This window comes from Beauveria bassiana, assembly GCF_000280675.1.
Source record: "Beauveria bassiana ARSEF 2860 unplaced genomic scaffold BBA_S00019, whole genome shotgun sequence".
Taxonomy (NCBI): Eukaryota; Fungi; Ascomycota; class Sordariomycetes; order Hypocreales; family Cordycipitaceae; genus Beauveria; species Beauveria bassiana.
Genome location: NW_007930854.1, coordinates 298,050 through 317,848, shown reverse-complemented (window position 1 = coordinate 317,848; position 19,799 = coordinate 298,050). Strand labels below are relative to the sequence as shown.

The 19,799-nt window shown below is 53.5% G+C and overlaps 5 protein-coding genes across 5 annotated transcripts; 3 read left to right on the top strand and 2 right to left on the bottom strand.

Moving 5' to 3' along the window:
- Window positions 1–289: 289 nt before the first annotated feature.
- BBA_06522 (protease inhibitor (Tfs1), putative) lies at window positions 290–921 on the top strand (the record flags this gene model as incomplete). Its single annotated transcript, XM_008601619.1, has 3 exons — window positions 290–380; window positions 449–516; window positions 598–921. The coding sequence occupies 3 exons, from the start codon at window positions 290–292 to the stop codon at window positions 919–921; spliced, it is 483 nt and encodes a 160-aa protein (XP_008599841.1).
- A 793-nt stretch (window positions 922–1,714) lies between these two features.
- On the bottom strand, window positions 1,715–3,239 carry BBA_06521 (putative TeaA receptor TeaR; the record flags this gene model as incomplete). The annotated part of the gene is made up of 2 exons (XM_008601618.1): window positions 1,715–3,058; window positions 3,135–3,239. The coding sequence occupies 2 exons, from the start codon at window positions 3,237–3,239 to the stop codon at window positions 1,715–1,717; spliced, it is 1,449 nt and encodes a 482-aa protein (XP_008599840.1).
- Window positions 3,240–6,006: 2,767 nt separating this feature from the next.
- Window positions 6,007–7,205, top strand: BBA_06520 (calcineurin-like phosphoesterase; the record flags this gene model as incomplete). The annotated part of the gene is made up of 3 exons (XM_008601617.1): window positions 6,007–6,156; window positions 6,211–6,271; window positions 6,331–7,205. The coding sequence occupies 3 exons, from the start codon at window positions 6,007–6,009 to the stop codon at window positions 7,203–7,205; spliced, it is 1,086 nt and encodes a 361-aa protein (XP_008599839.1).
- Window positions 7,206–8,028: 823 nt separating this feature from the next.
- On the bottom strand, window positions 8,029–9,029 carry BBA_06519 (methyltransferase type 12; the record flags this gene model as incomplete). The annotated part of the gene is made up of 3 exons (XM_008601616.1): window positions 8,029–8,099; window positions 8,185–8,908; window positions 8,970–9,029. The coding sequence occupies 3 exons, from the start codon at window positions 9,027–9,029 to the stop codon at window positions 8,029–8,031; spliced, it is 855 nt and encodes a 284-aa protein (XP_008599838.1).
- An 8,284-nt stretch (window positions 9,030–17,313) lies between these two features.
- On the top strand, window positions 17,314–19,029 carry BBA_06518 (DnaJ domain-containing protein; the record flags this gene model as incomplete). Its single annotated transcript, XM_008601615.1, has 1 exon — window positions 17,314–19,029. The coding sequence occupies one exon, from the start codon at window positions 17,314–17,316 to the stop codon at window positions 19,027–19,029; it is 1,716 nt and encodes a 571-aa protein (XP_008599837.1).
- Window positions 19,030–19,799: the final 770 nt, after the last annotated feature.

Genomic DNA, 19,799 nt, shown 5'->3' with positions numbered 1-19,799 from the left:
GGGGGCGTGTATAGTCTAGACAGCCAGAATGAACGCATTGACGAGGGATTATTTGTTCGAGATGCGTATTCGTAAAGAAAGGCGCGGGAATGGGCTATTGTCGTAGATGTTTGCTCAACCAAGCCCATTACAGGTCTATTAATAACGGGCAGCATTCCACCGCGACCGCGTGTGAGTGAATGTCAGCTACTTTCTCCTGTAACAGTTACTCTCAAGCTGAGCAGACTCCCGGAGAGGTAGAAATGCGGAGAGGTAGAAATGCCGTCCAACAAGGATGCGCAGGGCCATTATGGCCGCCATTGCCAGGGACTCAAGCAAGATTCTCGGCCGCGTCATTGGCGATTGCGCGATTGAGCCTCCGGGGCTGTACATGCCCCCGCGTCGGTCCGTATAACCCCATCTTTCCCTCCATAAAATTTCTTTGGTTAACAAAAGCACCATCCTGCAGAAGCCAAGCCGCTTCCGCAGATTCCGCCTCCCCGTCGGCACGAGCCCGCCACCGGCGCCGTTCGCGCGGTACGACGTCATCTGCCTGGACTTTGACGCGCCATATCCCAGTCTGCCGTTTTTTCGGGCCCGTGCTGCCACTGGATCCAGGCGGACCTCGTCGTCGCCCCGGTCATCGTCTTCCGACACGGCTCGGGTTACGATGCTCGAGGTCGCAGACGGCAGTTTTGGGGGGGGGGGTGCATTGCGGAGTACTTGTCCCCGAACCCGTCGCCGGGGAGCGCGCCGCACCGGTACGGGTTTTACCTGTATGAGCAGCCGCCCGGGTTCGACGCGACGCGGTGGATGGCGCCGGCGCCGGGAAGGCAGGGCGAGATGGGAAACTGGAAGAGGATACGGTACGGACTGGATGGGTGGGCGAGCAAGGCTGGTCTGGGGGTGATTGTGGCGGCAAATTACTTTACGAGCAACTGAGCGTGAGTTCGTTGAGGGTTGTCGCTGCATGCGAGGGGATGTTGAGGGGTAAATATTTCGCTGTAGGGTGAAGCGTTGCGAACCATACAACAGATGAACGTTGTTGTAATCAATAATTTTGATTTCTTTACCACCGTATTTCACCATCAGACACACTCCTCCCTCCCAGGTATCAAAAAAAAAATGAAGCTTTCCCATGCTCCCAACCAGCTATAGAAAAGCACCGAGGCAAGAATGTAATAAAACATCCATCCCGACAATAAAACTTCTAAAAAAATCTCGTAGCAATCACGAGTCAGAAACAGTAACCAATCAAGGATGAAAGAAGACAACAAGTAGGCAACACAGGAAAGCAGACAAGCAAGCCTTGGAAAGAAGAAAAGAATTGTCTAGTTGAAAAACGCCTTCCAGTGAATGAAACCGGCAACGCAAATGATTGATTGGCTTATCTACTCATTGAGCAGATGAAACAGGGAAAAGTCAAACAAAAGACGAGACTGAAATGTCTTAATACTGATGATTAAGAATCAGATATCAAAAAGAGGCTGCCGTAGAATCAGAGGTTTGGGGTCCAAAGGTCGCACTGGCAAAAGGGAAGTCGTCCTGACGACTGTTTTGGAATGAACAAAAGTTCACAAATGAAAATGAAAAATGAGTCGCTTGATCGGCCAAGAATGCTGCCAACATGATCCGTGGCTATAAAAGGGTTTCAATGGGAAACAAAAAAGAGGCTCCGAAGACAGATATAATGAAAGATTCATAAGTCGTAAAATGGGCTGGAATAGCACCGCCGTTACATGACCACACAGCAGCCGCAACCGTCTTTCTTAATTTCCTCTGGTACAGACTGCGGCGCTTGTTGTACTGGGGGTGAAGTGGTTTGTAACGGACCCATGATGGCGTTATTGGCCGGACGAGGACTGGGGACTGGCGTGCCTGGCGGTTTGTCGATGATCTTAGGCATGGTAGAGTACATGGAACCGGTGCGCATCAGCGGTCGGTTCGTGATGGCCGGCTTGAGCGGCCACTCATCCTCTGTCGGCTCACCCTCTTTTTCGGGCTCGACATTTTCAGCAGTATGTTTTGGAAAACCCAGAGAGTTTGTGTTGAGAGGACGAAAGTCCTTATCGTATGCGTCACCAAACGTGCCCTCCTTCTCCATCTGCTCCTGTGCCATCTTCTTGGCAACAAAGGGAGGAATCTGCTGGTCGGGCGGCAGTCGCGGATCGGGCTTGAACGTGTTGGCCATCCACGGCGGCTCTCCTTCGGGATGCTTCGCTCTAGAAGCGGTTCGACTATTTCGTGTCGGTGGGCGTGATCTAGCGCTGCTAGAGGAGTCCTTGCCTCTCGTGCCTGGTCTCATAGGGTTGCTGGCGCTATTCTTGCGCGCGTGCTTCTTGGGCGAAGAATCTGTAATGGATGGCTTACCGTTTGTCGCACTACTGCTGCTATCTCTAAAAGCGGCACTGGCGCTGCGAGAACGAGTTTTGTCATATGAGAGGGGGGCGTCGTCATCAGAGTTTTGGCGAGCTGCAAGGGAGCCATGCTCGAGAAATTCAAGAGCAATTGGGACCGGGCTGATTTTAGCAACAGGAATTCGGGTGCTGCCGGTGAGAGCATTGTTGGTAAAATATGAATTGGCTTGGGCATCGGCAATCTCCTGGGGCGTTCGCAGATCCCAAGTTGGTGGCGAGGAGAGCGGCTCGAGAGATGCGGAATCCTTCTTGGTGCGGTTCGTATTGGGTTCGGGTTCCGCAGTATGGCTGAGGCGGCTCTCATTTCTGCGTGCGGCGCGGCTGGAGCTTCTTCCCTTGGGTAGGAAGAAGCCAGCAGCTTCGAGCTCCTCGGTCTCTATTCTGGCCAGTTTATCTCTATGGATCCATTTGGATTGGTCCTGGCTGTATACAAATTGGTCACTTTTCGCCTTCTCCTCTTCAGAGAGGCCCGGGAGCAACTCTCGCTGGTAGTCGGAGGATTTGGACCACTTGGAGCTGTGTAGATTATCTGCGGATCGCATTTTGCGGGTGGTCATGTCCTGCGTATATATTCTTGGTGCAGTACGGGTATCGTGCGCGGGAGGGGCAGAGGATTTCTGAGCCTGTTCGTAGGACATGGGTGCATGATCGCGGAGGGGGGCCTATAACGGTAGGTGACGGCTGGTTAGTTTTACGGCATTGACGCCCCTGAGGCAGGCGGGGAAGGCGGCGACGTACCTCCGCGTTGGTAGCAGAATAGTCCCAATCATTTCCATCGCCATGGCTGCTGCTCGGAGGAGTCAAAGCCGACACCGGGCCCGGTACAGTGGCCACGGCAGCCATTGGTGACTACAACAGCGGGACAGCAGTGGCTGATGCAGAGTGTGACAAAGTGAGGAGGCAACGGGCAATGGCGGCAGCCAACGAGGGCCAGAAGATTGGGGAGGTGCACACGCTCAAGACAAGAGAGAAGAAACAAAAGAGCCCGCGTTGGGAGAGGTAAGCACGGACACAATCGAGTGAGTTTTTTGGGCGAGCGGCCACAAAGTTTCACAGAGATTGCCAACCGTGGATACAGTTCGGTCGTGGTGTGGTACGACAAGGCGAGGCAGTGTGTGATTAGTTGATGTTGTGGGAGCTGGATCGAGGCAGCTCATAGACGATCATGCGTCGTAGACTGTATGCAAAGGACAATGCAGGCTGGGAAACGGTAGAAGGTAGACAATAGACAGTGAACGGTTCAGACGGTCGAGCAACGGGAAAGAATACCGGACATGGGACTAACGAGGCCAGTAGAGGAAGAGATGAGAGAGAAGAGTATGTGGCAGACCAAGGACAGCCAAAGCGGAGCAGGGCCATGCATTCACAACGATGCAGATTGTGAATGGTGGTGGGCGAGTGGATGAAGGGGTGGACGGGAGCAGACGGGAGCAGACGGGGTTGCTTTGTGCTTGGTGGAGAGATGAGGAAAGGAGGCATCATGGATGGATGGTGGCGGCGACCACGGCCTATTTCGGTACCTGAGGTACCCTGGAATCTTGGGCAGATGGGCAGGTACCTGACAAGATGATTTGCATCCAGGCTTGGCGCCCGTTACAGTGATGGCTGCAGTACTTTTCAAAGTCTTACAGCACATTCTTTCCCAATCTACAGCGCTACTGCCCTGGAAGCCCACTAAACAGCCGTGGTGTTTAATTTCTTTTTCTGCCTCAAGGCAGGGTCCAACAAACCCCACCTCCTCACTTCAAGCACGACAATAACAGCGATGAATCGAATCAAAGTCGACCGGCTCAACACAGCTGCTTAGATGCCGAGTGGTGCGAGATTCCGATATTCTATTTCTTCTGCAAACCATTCGGCCAGCAAAGCTTTGCGAAAAGTGCCATGTCTTGTGTTTAGCTGGAGCCCACTGCCCTGGTGCATGTAACTTACAGATTAATTGCATGCATGGGGGGGTCATGATCCGTGCGCACCAGCCTCTAACCAGGCGAGCCATTGCCAAACGAGCTGGTGGGAACATGCAGAGACATCACATCGAGACACAATCAAAAAGTGATGTGGAAAATCATTGCTGGTATTCCCGACGCGTCACGGCAGTCTTGACTCTATTTATGTTTGTACCTGCTTTTAATGCATGCCTGCTTATCCATGCTGTTATTCGTACAGGCTGGCGGCCAACGGTGCCGCATGTACATACATACCTATACAGTATATCTCACAGAATTCCGTATCGGCATCTTTTGGCTTTCAGCTGCCAGCTGCTGCTGTTGGCTCAACACCTTCACCCCAAGTACCCTGGAGTCGCATTCAAATTCCACTCGCATCACCATTTAACATTCCGTCCCTCCAATCCCTTCTTCATCGACGCGTCTTTGTTTTCCCCACGCAAAATCATTGTCGACGCTACTGCCCATAGCGTCCCCTGCTGCCAGGCTTACAATTGTTTAGGTACCTCAACTTCAAGTGGGCTCGCTTGAAAATCTGTCGACGGCTTTGACTGTGCCTTGCTAACGATGCCTATCTAGTATCGTGGGCATTGTCGCCTACCATGAGAGCCAATCGAGTCTATAATGCATCGCCAACTACCGCCCTTCCATATGGCTGCCAGCTCAACGTCCAACATCCAATCCGCCAGTCCAAACGCATATTCGACCCACGGCTGATTTGCTTGGCTCGTGCAGCTGCACTGGGGCGTCTGAGATTACGGCTCCAGAACCCTAGTCAAATAATGCTCATCAGGCTCCTCTCCAGTCTCCAGAACTTGATCAATGGCTTCTCGGAGATGACTGCTTCTCCCATTCGCTTGGCAGGCCGAGAATGCGCTCTAATTCGATGCATCGCCGTTGTGGCTTGCTGCACTTCAGGCGACGGCCGGATCAGCGCCTGATCGAGACCCCGTCTATACCATGCAGCCTGCTATTGCCCAGCGATACAATTGAATCGGGCAATCGTTGGTCTTTTCCACCGCTTTGCGCAAATCAACCTCACTCCGCCCTTCTTTGACGCCCCGTCAACCCTGTCACATTGGCGAAGCACCTGCGGGCCGCCTAGGTAAATACTATTGGACTATCGAGAGTGCCTCACTCGCTGCAAAGTCAAGCAGAACCCTCGGTATTTCTCCACTCACGTAGACAGCGCCAGTCTCGTACGCTGGCAACCAGAGACAAGTCCAAGTGAGTGTCTGTGTAGGAGGATCAGAGCGAGACGGCGTGCTGCTACGAGCATGTAACGTGGCCAAGCGTTAGCACTGCGCTAGATGTAGAGACACTATTTCATTGCACCCGGTGGCAGCCATTGAAAATTGCAGCATGTGTATCGCAAGAGTGGTTGGTCTGAGCAGGGCAATATTTCGTATCCAAAGCATCTGCCTGGACTTCACTGCTGGCGCTACTCTCCATCGTTTCGCTGCCCAGAACTGCGCTCGCTTCGACCAAAGTCAAGCACATTTCGAGTCCAGAAGAATTCCTGTAATACTCGATAAACAATATGACGTTGCTCAGATTTGTTGCAGCCTCACCTGATGCGGCATCGTGACATCACGGTTGCCTGGTGGTTGGTGGGGGCACGGGCTTCGTCCGTCAGCCTCTCACCTCAACCTGTCTCATACACCATGGTGATGGCAGATGAGACGAAAAATCGGTGCACTCGTCGCACCCGGATTGTATGCATTTCAGATACGCACAACTGTACCATCAAGCTCCCGCCGGGCGATGTTTTGATTCACGCGGGCGACCTCACCAACCAGGGCAGTTATTCCGAGGTTGGTGGCTGCATCAACGCGCGACCACATCAAACCATGCTCACAGACCATTAGCTCTCAAAAGCGATTCAATGGCTCGAGAGACTACCGCATGAGGTCAAGATAATTATAGCTGGTTTGTCTAATGCCATACGTAATTCGATGCTTGTGTTGCGGCCAGTCTGACGCCATCAGGTAACCATGACATTACTCTCGATGCCGCCTTTTACGCCAGACACGGTCATCAGTTTCATAACAAGAAAGCCGAATCCCCGGAGAAATGTCAAGCTTTGGTCAAGAATTGTCCATCACTGACCTACCTGCAACACGAGACGGCCACAATCCGGTTATCATCACCGACTGGGCCACGCACCAAGTTCACCGTCTTTGGGTCACCCCTTGCGCCGGCATTCCGCAACTGGGCGTTTTACTACCCTCCGTATAATTCTCAATCTCCGTGCGATGACGCTGGAACCGTCGACGGGGGCGTTGAGCATCGCGCTTCGCCATGGGACGACATCCCAGCGAGTGCAGACATCGTGGTGACTCACACCCCCCCGCGCGGCCACTGCGACGACCGCGGTGGCGTCGACCGTCCGGCTGGTTGTGAGGCCCTTCGTCGCGCTCTCTGGCGCGTGCGCCCGCGTTTGGCTGTCTGTGGCCATATGCATGATGGCCGGGGCGTGTCGCGCGTGTCGTGGGATCTAAGTCGCGAGTATGGGGAACGGTACAACGGTGGTGCGGCAGACTGGCAGGATCCGGGAGCGGGGGCCGACAGCAAGATCAGTCTCCTCAATTTAACGGCCAGGAAATCAGGTCGTCCTCTGAACAACGACGGGCTGTGGCAGGAGGACAGCCGTCGAGGCTCCTCGCCGGCCGGACACCGCGAAGAGAAAGATGCCTCAGGGGAAACTGGTGCAGAGATGATAGCCCCTGGCTGGTGCGGTCGGAAAGAGACATGTGTTGTCAACGCAGCTATCCTGAAAAGTCGGTTTCCCCACGCTGGTGGAAAGCAGTTTTACAAACCGATTGTCGTGGACATTGATCTGCCTGTTGCCGAGGAAAGTTGACCAATGCTTACAGCAGCAGCCTGAGATTTCCAATCGAGGTTCCCAACTTTTCAGCACATGCAGTAATGGTTGATCATGCTCTTCTCCGTGAGTCTTTTTGGTTGTTAGTTTCGGCCAATATGTGCCGCGATGATGGAAATCAGGCTCGAGATGGTGCCTTCTCATTGTGGCCATGATATGGCCCAGCGTCACTCATTTTTACAGAATCAAGGTTTCTTCATTGTTCGCCTCACCTAGCTGGAGTCACACTCTGACGGGAGTCCGATCACAACACACGACTGTATGCACAGCTTGCGCGTCTCGCCTGGCCCTTGAAAGATCCCCCCCCCGCAAACCTATCAACCTGCCCACTCACCACTCACCAGCGCATACACCCATCCCATGTTGGAAACCGATTATCATTCATAAGATCTACACTGTATCACCCCCGCCTCTTTTCTCTCCTATCACCATGGTTTATGGTTATGCTCTCGTTCCACGGCACCGCCATGTGACGGACTCTTGCTCTCCACGTATGACGTAGAGCCCGCATAGTGGGTCGCGGGACGAGGGCCACGGCTACAGGAGCATCATCTCTGGGGCTCTCCAGAATGAAATTGTCCGAGCCGTTGGGTGGCACGTCATTATGCGGACTCTAGCTTGCTTGGCTGGAATGTATCTTTTTGTACCTTTTCAAGAGTCCTTGGGCATGAAACCCCCACGATGATGGGTTGGTGTTACGTGTAAGTTGAGAGACAGATGTGGGTGTCACGACATGAAAGAGACTAACAACAACAAGATGAGGCACGCTTTTCATGACTTTCTGATGCTTATATGTACAGCGTCATTCCTTGATGGCCAGCAGAGTATAGCTCAGTGGTAGCCGCCAGCGCTCGCTCTTGAGGGCGTACTCGCCTGCCGATGTTAGCTTCCTCTTTGTGCGGAACGGCGGCCCGCGGCAGCGAGTTCAAACAGACTGCGGCGATATGTGGCGACTCACCTTGACCAATATACTCCATCTCGCCCGGGATAGCCTCCCAGGGCACGCTCTGGTGCTCCTTGAGCCCCGTCACCCGGAGGCCCGCGTCTAGCAGCGCCTGTAGAATCTCCCCCAGGCCGTGGTTAAACTCTGCCGACGCCGTATGCTCGAACACATGCTCCTTGTGCTGAACGTACGTGCTACCTTCGTCCTGTAGCAGCAGCGCCTCTCCGCCGCGCTCAAAGTACGGATACTTGACCACCAGCCTTCCATTCTCGACCTTGTCATCCACCGCCCAGAGCACGGGGTGTCCCTCGCGGAGAAACAGCCTCCCGCCTTTCCTCAACAGCCCAGCCACAACCGCGGCCCATTCTTTAATGTCCGGGATCCAGCAGAGCGCGCCAATGCCGGTAAAGACCAGGTCAAACTCTGCGTTTGGCAGCACGCGGAGGGCGTCGTACACGGACGCTTCGACAAAGCCGAGCTTGTCACCGCCAGAGGAGCTTGTGGCGGCGGCGAGGCGCCGCGCCTCGTTGAGAGATGCGGAGGAAAAGTCGAGGCCGACCACGGAGGCGGCGCCGCGGCGCGCAAGGCTCAGCGTGTCGGTACCAATGTGGCACTGGAGGTGAGCGCAGCGCAGGCCGGCGAGTGGGCCGAGCAGAGGGGCGTCAAAGGCCACGACGGAGGAGATGTAAGATGGGTTGGTGAGGAAGTCGTGGATCTTGTAGTCGGGTGAGGCGGCGTGCTGTTTTGGGGGAGCGCTTGGTGTGAGAGGAGAAGGGTTGTGGTGTGACGTGGGGGCTTACCAGCGGTGCACGCTCGTCCCAGAGGTTCTTGTTGAGGGTTTCCCAGTCTACACTTGCCATTGTTCCTGTCATTTGGTTCAAGATAATACGATCGAAACGACGTCGGGGTCTGTATATATCGTTAATGTTGCCGCTGCTGCGCTAAGCCCAACACAGCTCGCCGACGCCGTTTGCACACCGTGTGGAAAAGGATAGCTCGGCGTGAATCATACAATTCGTAACATTCTACATCAAGTAAGTAGAGGAAGAATGATAAGAAGAAGAATAAGAAAGGTAACGGTGGAAAAAAAGGAGCCCCCCTGCCCTCCTACGCGTGCACAAGGCAACGCGTGGGGGGGGGGGGGGGGGGGGAGTGGTCATTGACGGCATGCACATGAAGTTGACGTGCAGAGGATTACAGGGACATAGGCGCCGTTGCCGACGTGCAAGTTGCCAATCTCAATAGAATGCCAGCATCTGCCAGTATCATCGTCCTCTTTTCTTTTACTCTTCTCCTATTTTTTTTTCCATGTCTTTTTGCGTCCCTTTTTTGTTCTGCTTCTGCTTCTTCTTCTTCTTGTTGACGTGGGCAGCGAACTAGCAAAGAATACTGCAGCCGTCTGTCTCAGTAACGTTCCTATAACTCGCAGGGCGCATCATCGGCCGTGGCTGATGTGAACAGAACGGAATGTAATGGCAATCTTTGATTACATTTCTTTTTTTTTTCTTCTCCTCCTCCAATTGTCTTGCTGTCATGATTAGTGTAGAGCCTACCAAGTCAAATCAACAGTTAGTCATCGGGTTTATACGACTTGAAACAGGTGCTCGGATCGGCTCACAGTCTGTATTATCAGGACAGCCCAGTCAGCCAGCCCTATGTATGCTGTGCCTTGTTCTCCACAATCTACCATCGGGTTGCTTTTCGCTCAGAGAGGACCTGATTGTTCAGCATTAACAGATTAGAGGAATAGACCAATTTTCACCCTAACCGAAGCTGGTCAGGTTTCGGGAGATTAGGAAGGGAGATTCGTTATTTGCCACATATGATGAGTGCCGCCGGGAAAATAGAAATAATTTCGTCTTTGCCGCCCGCCAAGAACGAGCTGCTTTCCTCCTCCCTCCTCCTCCTCCAAGACATGCCTTGCCTTGCTTACCCTCCCCCTCCCCCTAATAAGACCCTTTAGCCGTCCTTTGTCATACTTATCACAGCATAGCATGTCTACTGTCGTCTCTTTCACGTTTCGCCCGGGCGGTGCTTTAAAGGCTCCGGCTTCGGCTGCGGCAGCGGGGAGGGGCAGAGATGATGAAGCCCGATTCATGCATGCTATACGAGAGCGCTTGACAACAAGAAATTACATTGTCTGCAACGCCTCATCGAAATACTTGATCACTAAAAGACCGCTCTGCCGAGTATCGGGCCGTACTCACATTGCTAGCGCCAGCGTCCATATCATCATGGACGCTCGGCAAGAGTCGGCTGGCCTGTTATAGCTTATATCGCCAGCGCCGCTAAGCTCATCAGGCAATCTTTCTTCAACATGGTCTTCTTGCACCCGTCGCGAAAGCAATTCGTCTCTCGTCTTCTACAATGCGGCGGAAATCGCCGACACCTTTCCAAATCTGCACCGCCATCATGCTTAGGACGGCTTGTGCGGCCCATGTACTTACCGGTACCTGGAGGAATTGGGTCTACGGGATTTAGACTCCCGGTCCGCATCCATTGAATCCTGTCAGCACTCACGATAGCTCGCTGGTTGCATTGGTAATACGGGTCATCATCAGCCGTCGTCATCTTGGCGTGGCTTAGGCCCCAGATTCCCCTTGTTCTATGATTTTTGTCCAATTCGTCTGATTATCGGGCTATCTTTGCTGCACCTTTCGAGACCATGTTCATGCGCTCCGACGCTGCCCATCGTGTTGGGATTAACCTACCGGCCAAGTCCCAGCCCAACGCCCTCGGAAGCTAGTGGCAAGCGACAGCTCACTTTTACCTACCCGGTAGCACATGACAGGAGTTTCTCTTTTTGGCAACAGGTTGCTGCGCCTAGACGCTGCAATTGACAGGCAAGGACAATTGTCCGAAGCCATATCAGGCAGAGTTTTTTGTCGCTGGTTCGCTTGTGGCATGGAATTCTTTCCCAAGCCTGTGTATTTGCCCTATAACCTGACCAAACAAAGTGGTGGCGTTTGCCCAACATAACCTGCTTACACGGCTTCTTATGCAGGCCAGCCAATCCGATCCGTATGCTCGGTACCGGTACGCCGTCGTACGAAAATTGTGGCGTGCTTTGTTATGCCATGAGCCATTCTGTCAAGTGCAATGAAGACGCTTTGGATATCAGGCAGCACGCATACAAGTTGAGCGATTCGTCGGTTTCTGCTGGCAGCATCCTAACCTGCGGATGGCGGCGGTGGTGGTGGTAGTGTGCTGTACGAGGCCACCGAAAAACGTGCCTCTCAACGTGTCATCCCGCGCATCGGCACTTGCAGCAGGAGATCGACCGAAGGATGGCACGGATACAACTACCAGTAGAGCCTTCGAAGGAGTGATGGGCCTTCAATGTGCCTTGGAAGCCTTTTTGCCCTGGTGTAGGCCAATAGGCGAGCCCGCCTAACCACTGGCAACTAGTAGACTGTCAACCCGGAAACCTTGGGCTGGTGGCTTTGAGCCCGGCGCTTGTTGGTGCTTTATGGTGCCATCATGGGAAGTGGCTTCCTGAGGCTCTTACGAATAACTACACCTTCTGTCTGTTGTAGCGAGCAGTCTAGGGAAGAGCTGAAAGGTCATAAATGTGACAGTCGACCGGGTTTTGGTATTTCGGACACGGGGTGTCTTGTGCGGGCTTGCTCATGAGGGCTGCACATGGGAGTAGTGGGTGCTGCTTTCCAAGTGCCACGGCGCGTCAGTCACGAACGCCTCTGCACGAGGAAAAGAAGAGAGGTCAGAAGCCGTGAACCCAAGTGTGTGTCTGTCGCGTACCATCACGATGGTGAGGCGGCGACGAGCTCAAAGCATCTTGGTAGAGCTTAGATAGAGAGAGATGGTGTGATGCGTATAGTCTGTCCATTGACGAGCTGGAGGTGCCCAACCAGAGGCCACGATGGTAGAGGAGCATAGCCGGACTTTGGACAAACTTTTTGGGGCTTCAATGGAGGCGTTCGATACCACTCTGTCAGGAACGGTGCATGTTTGGCGGTGTTTGGCACGTCTGGGTGCCAGGTTGGCCAAAGCATGTCTTTGTTACAGGCTGATTCCACTTACTAAATAGAGGCCGTCCACACCACCTCGGGAACGGGTACATGGTCAGGGCAGCTGGCAGCTGTGTGCTAGTGCGTAATGCGAGGTGATACGGGTACTACTGGTCGCGGAATAACGCAGACGGTACGGAGGTAGACTAGGTGGCTCTCGTCATGGTCATGCTGGCACAATATTGACCAGACAAGCAGAAATGGGGAGGGTCTCTCCACAGAAAAGGCAGCCCTCGAGAGAGGGGTGAAGGGGCATGAGAGGGGATTGGGTGGCAGACGAACCAATCAAGGTCAGATTGATGAGATGGGATTGGTAGAACGGGAGCAACGGTAGGCCGGGCCGCTGCTAGGGTTGGCTGCAGTGTTGCACTTGCAGCGTTGCAGTATCGTAGTGGTGCAGTGAAGATGATTGCCAGTAAAATCGTGGTAGCATGTATTTACTCCGTACCAAAATGTAAGACCAGAATGCGAGGGCGTGGTGGTGCCATGTGGTTGGTGGTTGGTGGTCAAAAGACAGGCGGGGAGAATAGTGTGACGGGAGCGGCCGCAACGTGGACTTGCGCTTTCCTGTCAACTGTCACCTGTCTGTCCAACTTGGCAGCGGCGGCCCAACCTGGTAGTGAACTTGACAGATGAACAGCCGTCATGGTGCTTCTCGGTTAAGAAACAACAGTTGGATGGCCGAGTTGGGAGGCCGAGATGCGAGACTTCAGCTGGTGCATATGCCGGCGACCGCGTACCAGTGGCCTGGGATTTTGTGTGCTTGCCTGGTCACCTATGGCCGAACGAGGCTGCTTGTTGCAAAGAGACTAGCAATTAACCATCCAACACGGCTGGCCTGACCAAGGCAGACCGAATGGAGCTGCGAGAAAGGTTTCAATGGAGCTGCTGGAAAGCCAGGAGCGCGTCCCATCGTGCATGTCTATCTGTGGTGAGGCTGCGGGGGACGTGGCCACGGCCTGGAGCCCGTCCTGTTTGCGTGAGAACAAAGTGCGTGGACGAGACGCGACGAGACTAGGCCGGAAGCGATTGATAATAAATGACAGCAAGACTCAAGGCCAATGGAGATGGGTAATGGAAGCAAAGATGCGGAGCAGGATGATGGTGGGCGTGTTGGACAAGAGTCTGGAGCTTTTTGGAGCTGGCTACCATGCTTGGGGGAGTCTGGGAGAGGGAAAGCCGGAATGGTGAGGAGGGAGAAGATTGAGTGGACAGAGGGGATTTGGGCTGCGGCGCTTGGTGGAGGGGCTACTGTAGAAATGTTAGCAACCAGGCAAGAGGGTGGGCGCGCAACTATGGTAGGGACAAGATGCACCAAAACCAGCCGGCATGCAGCAACAAAGTATGCCAGCCACGGCCCACGAGCAGCCACTGCAGCCATTGACAGTATTGAGTCTTGACACACTGACAAATGACAACCATAGACAGAGTGCCAAATATAGCACAGTTGGGGCATGTCTCGGTGCCTAGAAGCCTCTCGATAGGGAGGGAGCTGGGGCTTCTGGAGCTTGCCACAGATATTTGCTCGCGGCGCAACTGCTAGCTTGATACCCAAGCCAGACAGCTTGCGTCCAGCTGCTCTCGTCTTCATCGCATTCATCACAAATCCAGTCGTCACTACTTTTCCCTACCGGTTGCTCGGCTGCCCCATTGGAGGCCGTACAACTAGAAACCAACGCCGGCGCCAGCATCAGTTCCCGCGCAACTTCATCAGAAACCCGCTCACGACGTCGTCCGTTTCGTCGTCAGCTGCTGCGCCAGGAGAGGGGAAAAGAGGAAGCACCGCCTTGTTCTTGTACTCATTGCAGACGAGCTATTACAAGGAATACATTTTTGGAATCGTGGCTCCGGATAGATGTAAAACCCGCCAAAACAGGCCACAGCTTCACCGCTTGTCTCAAGGGCGGCCTGAATTCCTTTTCCCCTCCCCCGCTTGGTGCTGGGGCGGCCCTATGCGGGCTGATGGATGTCGATGAGGGCGGGAGATGGTCGTCGGGGGGATGAAAAGGGTATTCGTCGAGTCAATAAAAACATCGAATTCAATGAGATGGAGTTGACTGTCTTTTCTTCTTGTTTGTCTTCTATATTATACACTCAAAATTATATCGAGAATTACATCGCAGATTGGGCTGACAGTGGTCAGTGTACAAATACACCACCAAAAAGCCGGCACCCGCTACAAACCTCGCGTGACGGGTGCATCAACGATCGCTTTCCACTCCAGCAAGCCACCCACCTTGGGACCACCAGCGCACAAGGAGGGAGCATCAGACACGCGGACACCGCAAGCGCTGGCTGGTCGACTGCCACACGCATGCCTCAGCTGGACCAGAACGTGCAAAGGTGCCTTGCCCCTCTGAATCATCGCATCTTGTTGGGGTTTCCCATTGGCAAGTGCATCCAAGTTGCGGAGCTGGCAGCGAGTCAATCAACTTGGCAAACGCGACTGCGATACGACGCCAACGCTTACACTTTACTTGGGTTGCTAGGCAAACTAGGCTGCCAAAATCTTGACAAGGCCAAAAAAAGAAAAAGTTGAAGATCGAAAACAGGCCAAGGATAAATTTAATAATTATTTAACCCTTGCGGAAATATTTTTGGATCATCAGAGAAATCTTGCATACTTCTTCACCATCCTGGAACAAGTTCTGGGGAGTTGCCTTGAACGTCGAAGTCAAGTCGCCACTACCAACGGATATTTAGGTGGCACTGGGTAGAACAATAGGTACTTGTTGTGGTACCTTCGCTCTCCGCTAAGTTCACCGCTACTATTTGGGTACTTTTCTTTGTCTTTGGCGTACCTAGCATTCGCAACCAACTACACCACGAAGGTAGGAAGTAAATATCCGCACAACGGCACTAATTACCTTGGTACCGCCCCGAAGGTGCTCCCAAGTCCCAACCGACCACCATTTTCGAGGCACATTACTGGCTCGGCATCAGACGCTAAATAGTAAGTTACATGTATTTTTTTTTCGCCCATTTTTTCTTTCATTTTCTCCGGTGAGTTTTCGAATGGCGAGGAAAGGGACAGAAGACAACTAATTAGCGGGATTCCACGGCGGGCGCAGCGGCAGAAATGGCAAGCAATATGTTGCCAGTCATTCGACTGCCACCACCAGAGCAAGTAAAAAGGATGTCCAAAAAAATCGCACGTCTTCGCCATGCCCGTGGTCTCCCGGACGGACCGGTCATTCATTCCGTTGCTGCAGCGGGCTTTCTAGAAACAAATGCCACATTGCATCATCATCATCATCATCATCATCATCTCCATCATGATCAAGAAGCACGGCTGACTTTGCCTTTTTCGGGGACTCGACAGGCTGACCGGGTCCCGTTTCAGTTTGACAGTTTTAGTGCCAGTGATTGTCATTGGAATTCACTCAACAAAGACGGGATTTTTAAATACAGATTTCGCCTCTCTGAAGTGTACGTCTCGTGCGTATGTAGCATGTCGGCCTGGATTGGCTGAAAAAGGGACTTGGTACTTACTTGGTCAGACCCCTGCTTGACGTGACCTCGCAGCGCGAGCCGTACCGTGGCGTGGCTGGCTCGTGGAGTTGTGGGGCTCTTTATTCTGCACGCTACTGCAAAGGGCGAAAGTGAGTACCTTATTGGTACTTGAACAGCGGCGGCCTTCTGTTGGATTGCCCTCGGGGGACAATTTACAAGAGACAGTGTTGATCAGGTCTGGCCGCTCAGACTTCTCTTCGATTGACGCATCGCCCAGACTCTTGTTGGCCTGTTTGCCCGGTGCCTGCTCTTAAACCAGGTCGCCAAAATCTAGCACACCATCTTCTCACAGGGCCTGACCTGTCCGGCCACAGCGGACCCCTCACGCTACCAGTAGAGCGGCGTACATAGAGCGCATCACCACACCTCAAGCTTTGAGTGAGAGATAAAGATACAGAAAGAAAGAAAACGAGGGCAAGTCGGCCAGTTGCAAAGTTGGACAGTCACTCGACACTGGACAGACCCTCTCTCCACTCTCGTGCCCTCTGATCACAGCCAGGTGCAACCTGGACCGTTCCCGCGCACCCAAACCATTGCCGACCCAAACAACACCTACTGGTACAAGACATAAGTACCTCACTGTACACTGTCTCCACCTTGACCAATCAGGCCACAGCCCGCAAAACCCGCCTGCAGCCCGCTTGCCCGCCCGTGACGTCCACCACCACCAAGACGAGATTCCCGGGCCTCTGCAAGTCTGAGGTACCTGCAAGTACACTTGTCCGTACCTCATTCTCCCACCCCTTGCCCCCCATCCCCTTGCGCCCCCCCGTCCCTGTGGCTTCATCATCAAGTGCCTGCCATTACTGATACACTGTTACCTTAGTACCTACTTGGTAGTATTGTACTGCCTCACCCCTTCAGCGCCGGCATCCACTCTTTACTCTACTCAGTAATTAGTTAGCGCTCAGCGCTCACCACACCACTCTTCACGGTCCGCCACACCACACCACTCCAGCTCAAGACTACATCTTCACCGCACCGCCCACCTCTTCTTCCTTTGCCAACCACCGCTTGCTCGGCACCTCGCTTGAGCGACATTTCCAACTCTACACCCCCAATTCTCAACAACAAACACCGAAGCCAGAGCCACGGGATCTTCACTGCTCTCCGTCTCGCAGCTGGCTTCGTTTTCTTTTCTTTTTTATTCTTCTCAATTCTATTCGACCGCATTTGACTCGTTCGTCACCCTTCGAATCGCGCTGTATTACTGCTATTTTACGCCTTGTTTTTCCCCGGCCTCTTGCCCGCTGTACTAGTCACCACTCACGCTTTGGTCATTCCTGTCCCGACAACAGACCGTCAGTCAACATTACTCAGCAGCACCGCCTCCTTCGACTCTGTTCAACGGCCCTGTCCAAACGACCTGTCCAACGACCTGACCAAAGATCTGTCCAAACACCTGTTCAACGACTCACTGCCTTCCCGTGCACAAGTACCACCCACGAGGCAAACTCATCACGCACCATCCCCCAGCGTTCCTGATTCAGTAATTCATCTTTCGATGCCCCCAGCGCTAATATTCGCCACACACCCACCTCAGCCATCCCTATTCTTCAATACATTTCGACTTCTCTAACATTGCAAAATCTCATCCGCAAACATGGCTCCTCTCCCGCCGGACCCTTACAAGATACTTGGCGTCTCCAAGGATGCCCAGGTACCAGAGATTCGCTCCTCGTACCGAAAACTCGTCCTCCAGTGCCATCCTGACAAGGTTCAAGATCCCAAACTCAAGGAGCAAAAGCAGAATGAGTTTCAGCGCGTCCAGCAGGCCTACGAACTCCTCACCAACGAAGCCGAGCGCCAAAAGTACGACGACAAGGCCAGGCTTGAAGATCTCCGTCGTCAGCTCAAGGAAAAGGCCAATATTTCCACCCCCAGAGCAAAGTACTCGACCGAGTTTGAGATTCGCACCCCCGACATGCGCTCATCCACCTTTAAGTCTTCGCCCTCTTCCGCCAAGGTTTACTCGTTCAGCCGCTACGACGACGAATATGCCCCCCGCGGCACTCGCATCTTTGAGACCAAGAGCAGCCGCCCCTCCAAGCGCGACCCCAGCGTTTCTGAACGGCAGTCAAAGCGCGATGCCGAAAAGGACCGCGAGCGTCAGAAGGACAAGGAGCGTGATCGTGAACGCGAACGCCGCCGCAAGGAAGAGGACGATGCCGCCCGCCGGAAGACCGAAAAAGAAGCCCAAAAGGCTGAAAAGAGACGCATGGAGAAACAGCGTGATCGCGACATGAAGCGCGAGGCCGAGGAAAAGTACCGATCTCGCAATCATAAGGCCTCGGTCGAGGTTTTCGAGGATGAAGTCCCCAAGTCGGAACGCAAGCGTTCGAGTAAAAAGCACGATGACAAGTCGGCCCGTGCCTCACCCCGCGACGAAAAACCCGATCCCTCGTCCCGCCCGCCTCTTACCAAGAGCCCATATCTGTACTCTCCTGACGACTGTCTGGCTTACAACGCCGCGACGTCGTATATGCAGGCTTCCCGTGGCGCCCCTGGCTTAAATCGTTCCTATTCGTATTCCACCCGTCCCGTCTACCCTCCTGCCGCTCCCTCGCCACCTCCCACCACTTCCAAGAAGGTGTATGCGACGGAAGATTCGGATTCCGACGAATTCATCCGACGATCGTCTGCTCCCTCACGCCGCGGCTCCGGCGACGGTCCACGATTATCTCGCGAGCGTTCGGCTTATCGCAAATCTTCCAATGAGGTTCTCGACGATAATGTTCACGCTGTTCCTTCTCCCGCCACGCGCCACACATCGTCATTTAGCCGCTCAATGCCCATGGGCAGCTCGCCACCCCATCACGACATGCATCTGCCGCGTACCAACTCGATGCCTCAGCCTAGTTTTACCCGGCCCGGCCCTGGCATAAAGCGTGCGCACACTTTTGCCGCCCCGGATATGCCGCGAGGTCGAGACCGCTCTCGCAATCAACCGCAGGTACATGTAGAACCTGAAGAGTCTGACGAAGACTACGGCCGCGAGCGCGAGCGGGATCGCAGGTACCGCAGCCGCAGGACGGCGTCGCCCGAGCCGGTGGGCTCTTCGTCTGTCTTTCGCTACGAGGTGGACAGCAGCAGCCGACGCACACGACCAATGGCGCCGCCTCCAATGGACGCTGATGCCAGCCATGGTCACTACATGTACGGACCAGGCGTGCGGCCCGATACGCGCGCTCCCTCTAACTACCGCGAGGGAAGTTACGGCATGGCACCCGGCCGCTACCCTAGCGTCAAGACTTCCAAGTACGAAGACATCCAGTACAGCCAATATCATCCATCGTACAACAACCCCGTGCGCGCATGAGGCCCGGCTTTTGTAGCTACATTGAATGGCTCAATCAGGTGTCTGGACTGGCTCAGGGAGGTTGGAACTACGTCCAGAGCCAGAACGGAACGCTTACCAAGTTGAGTTATTTGGAGGAATTATCGCCTTTATTTTCCTTCGCAAACACAACTGGTTTTGTCTTGTTTTTTTCGTCGCACTTTTTTGCTTTTCAAGTTTTCTCTCTTTCTCTTTCTCTCTCTCTCTCTCTCTCTCACACACTCTCTTCTCACGTTGACGAAATGAGGCATGTCTTGATGAACTTTGTCGCATGTTTATCCGGGCAATCACGAACTTTGAATTTATTCGGGCATGGAGAAACTCGCTGTGGAATCCTCTGCCTGTGAGCATTTTGGACGGAGTTGCATTTTTTCCGGGGACCTTTATTACCTGTGATTTTTTTTTCTTGGTTGCGGCGCATTTTGCACATGGATTGGTTTTTGCTTTATTGCGACAATACCGGCACTTGACTCTACTTTATTCTAGCATGTCTAGACTGAGTGAGTTGAAGTCTGGGAATTGTAAAGGGCGCGAATCATGATATACCAGACACACACGAACACTCTCGTTTATATAGTGGGTTTTTGATGCTGGACACGTTTTGGGCCAGCGCCCTCGGGGGCCTTGCACGGTGGCGTTTTTAGATTCTTTTAATCAATTGGCCTTCTTCCCCGAAATGACTTGAATCCTGCGTGAATAACAAGACGTAGCTTCAAATGCGGTAGAATCTATGGCTGTTGAATGAAGACGGA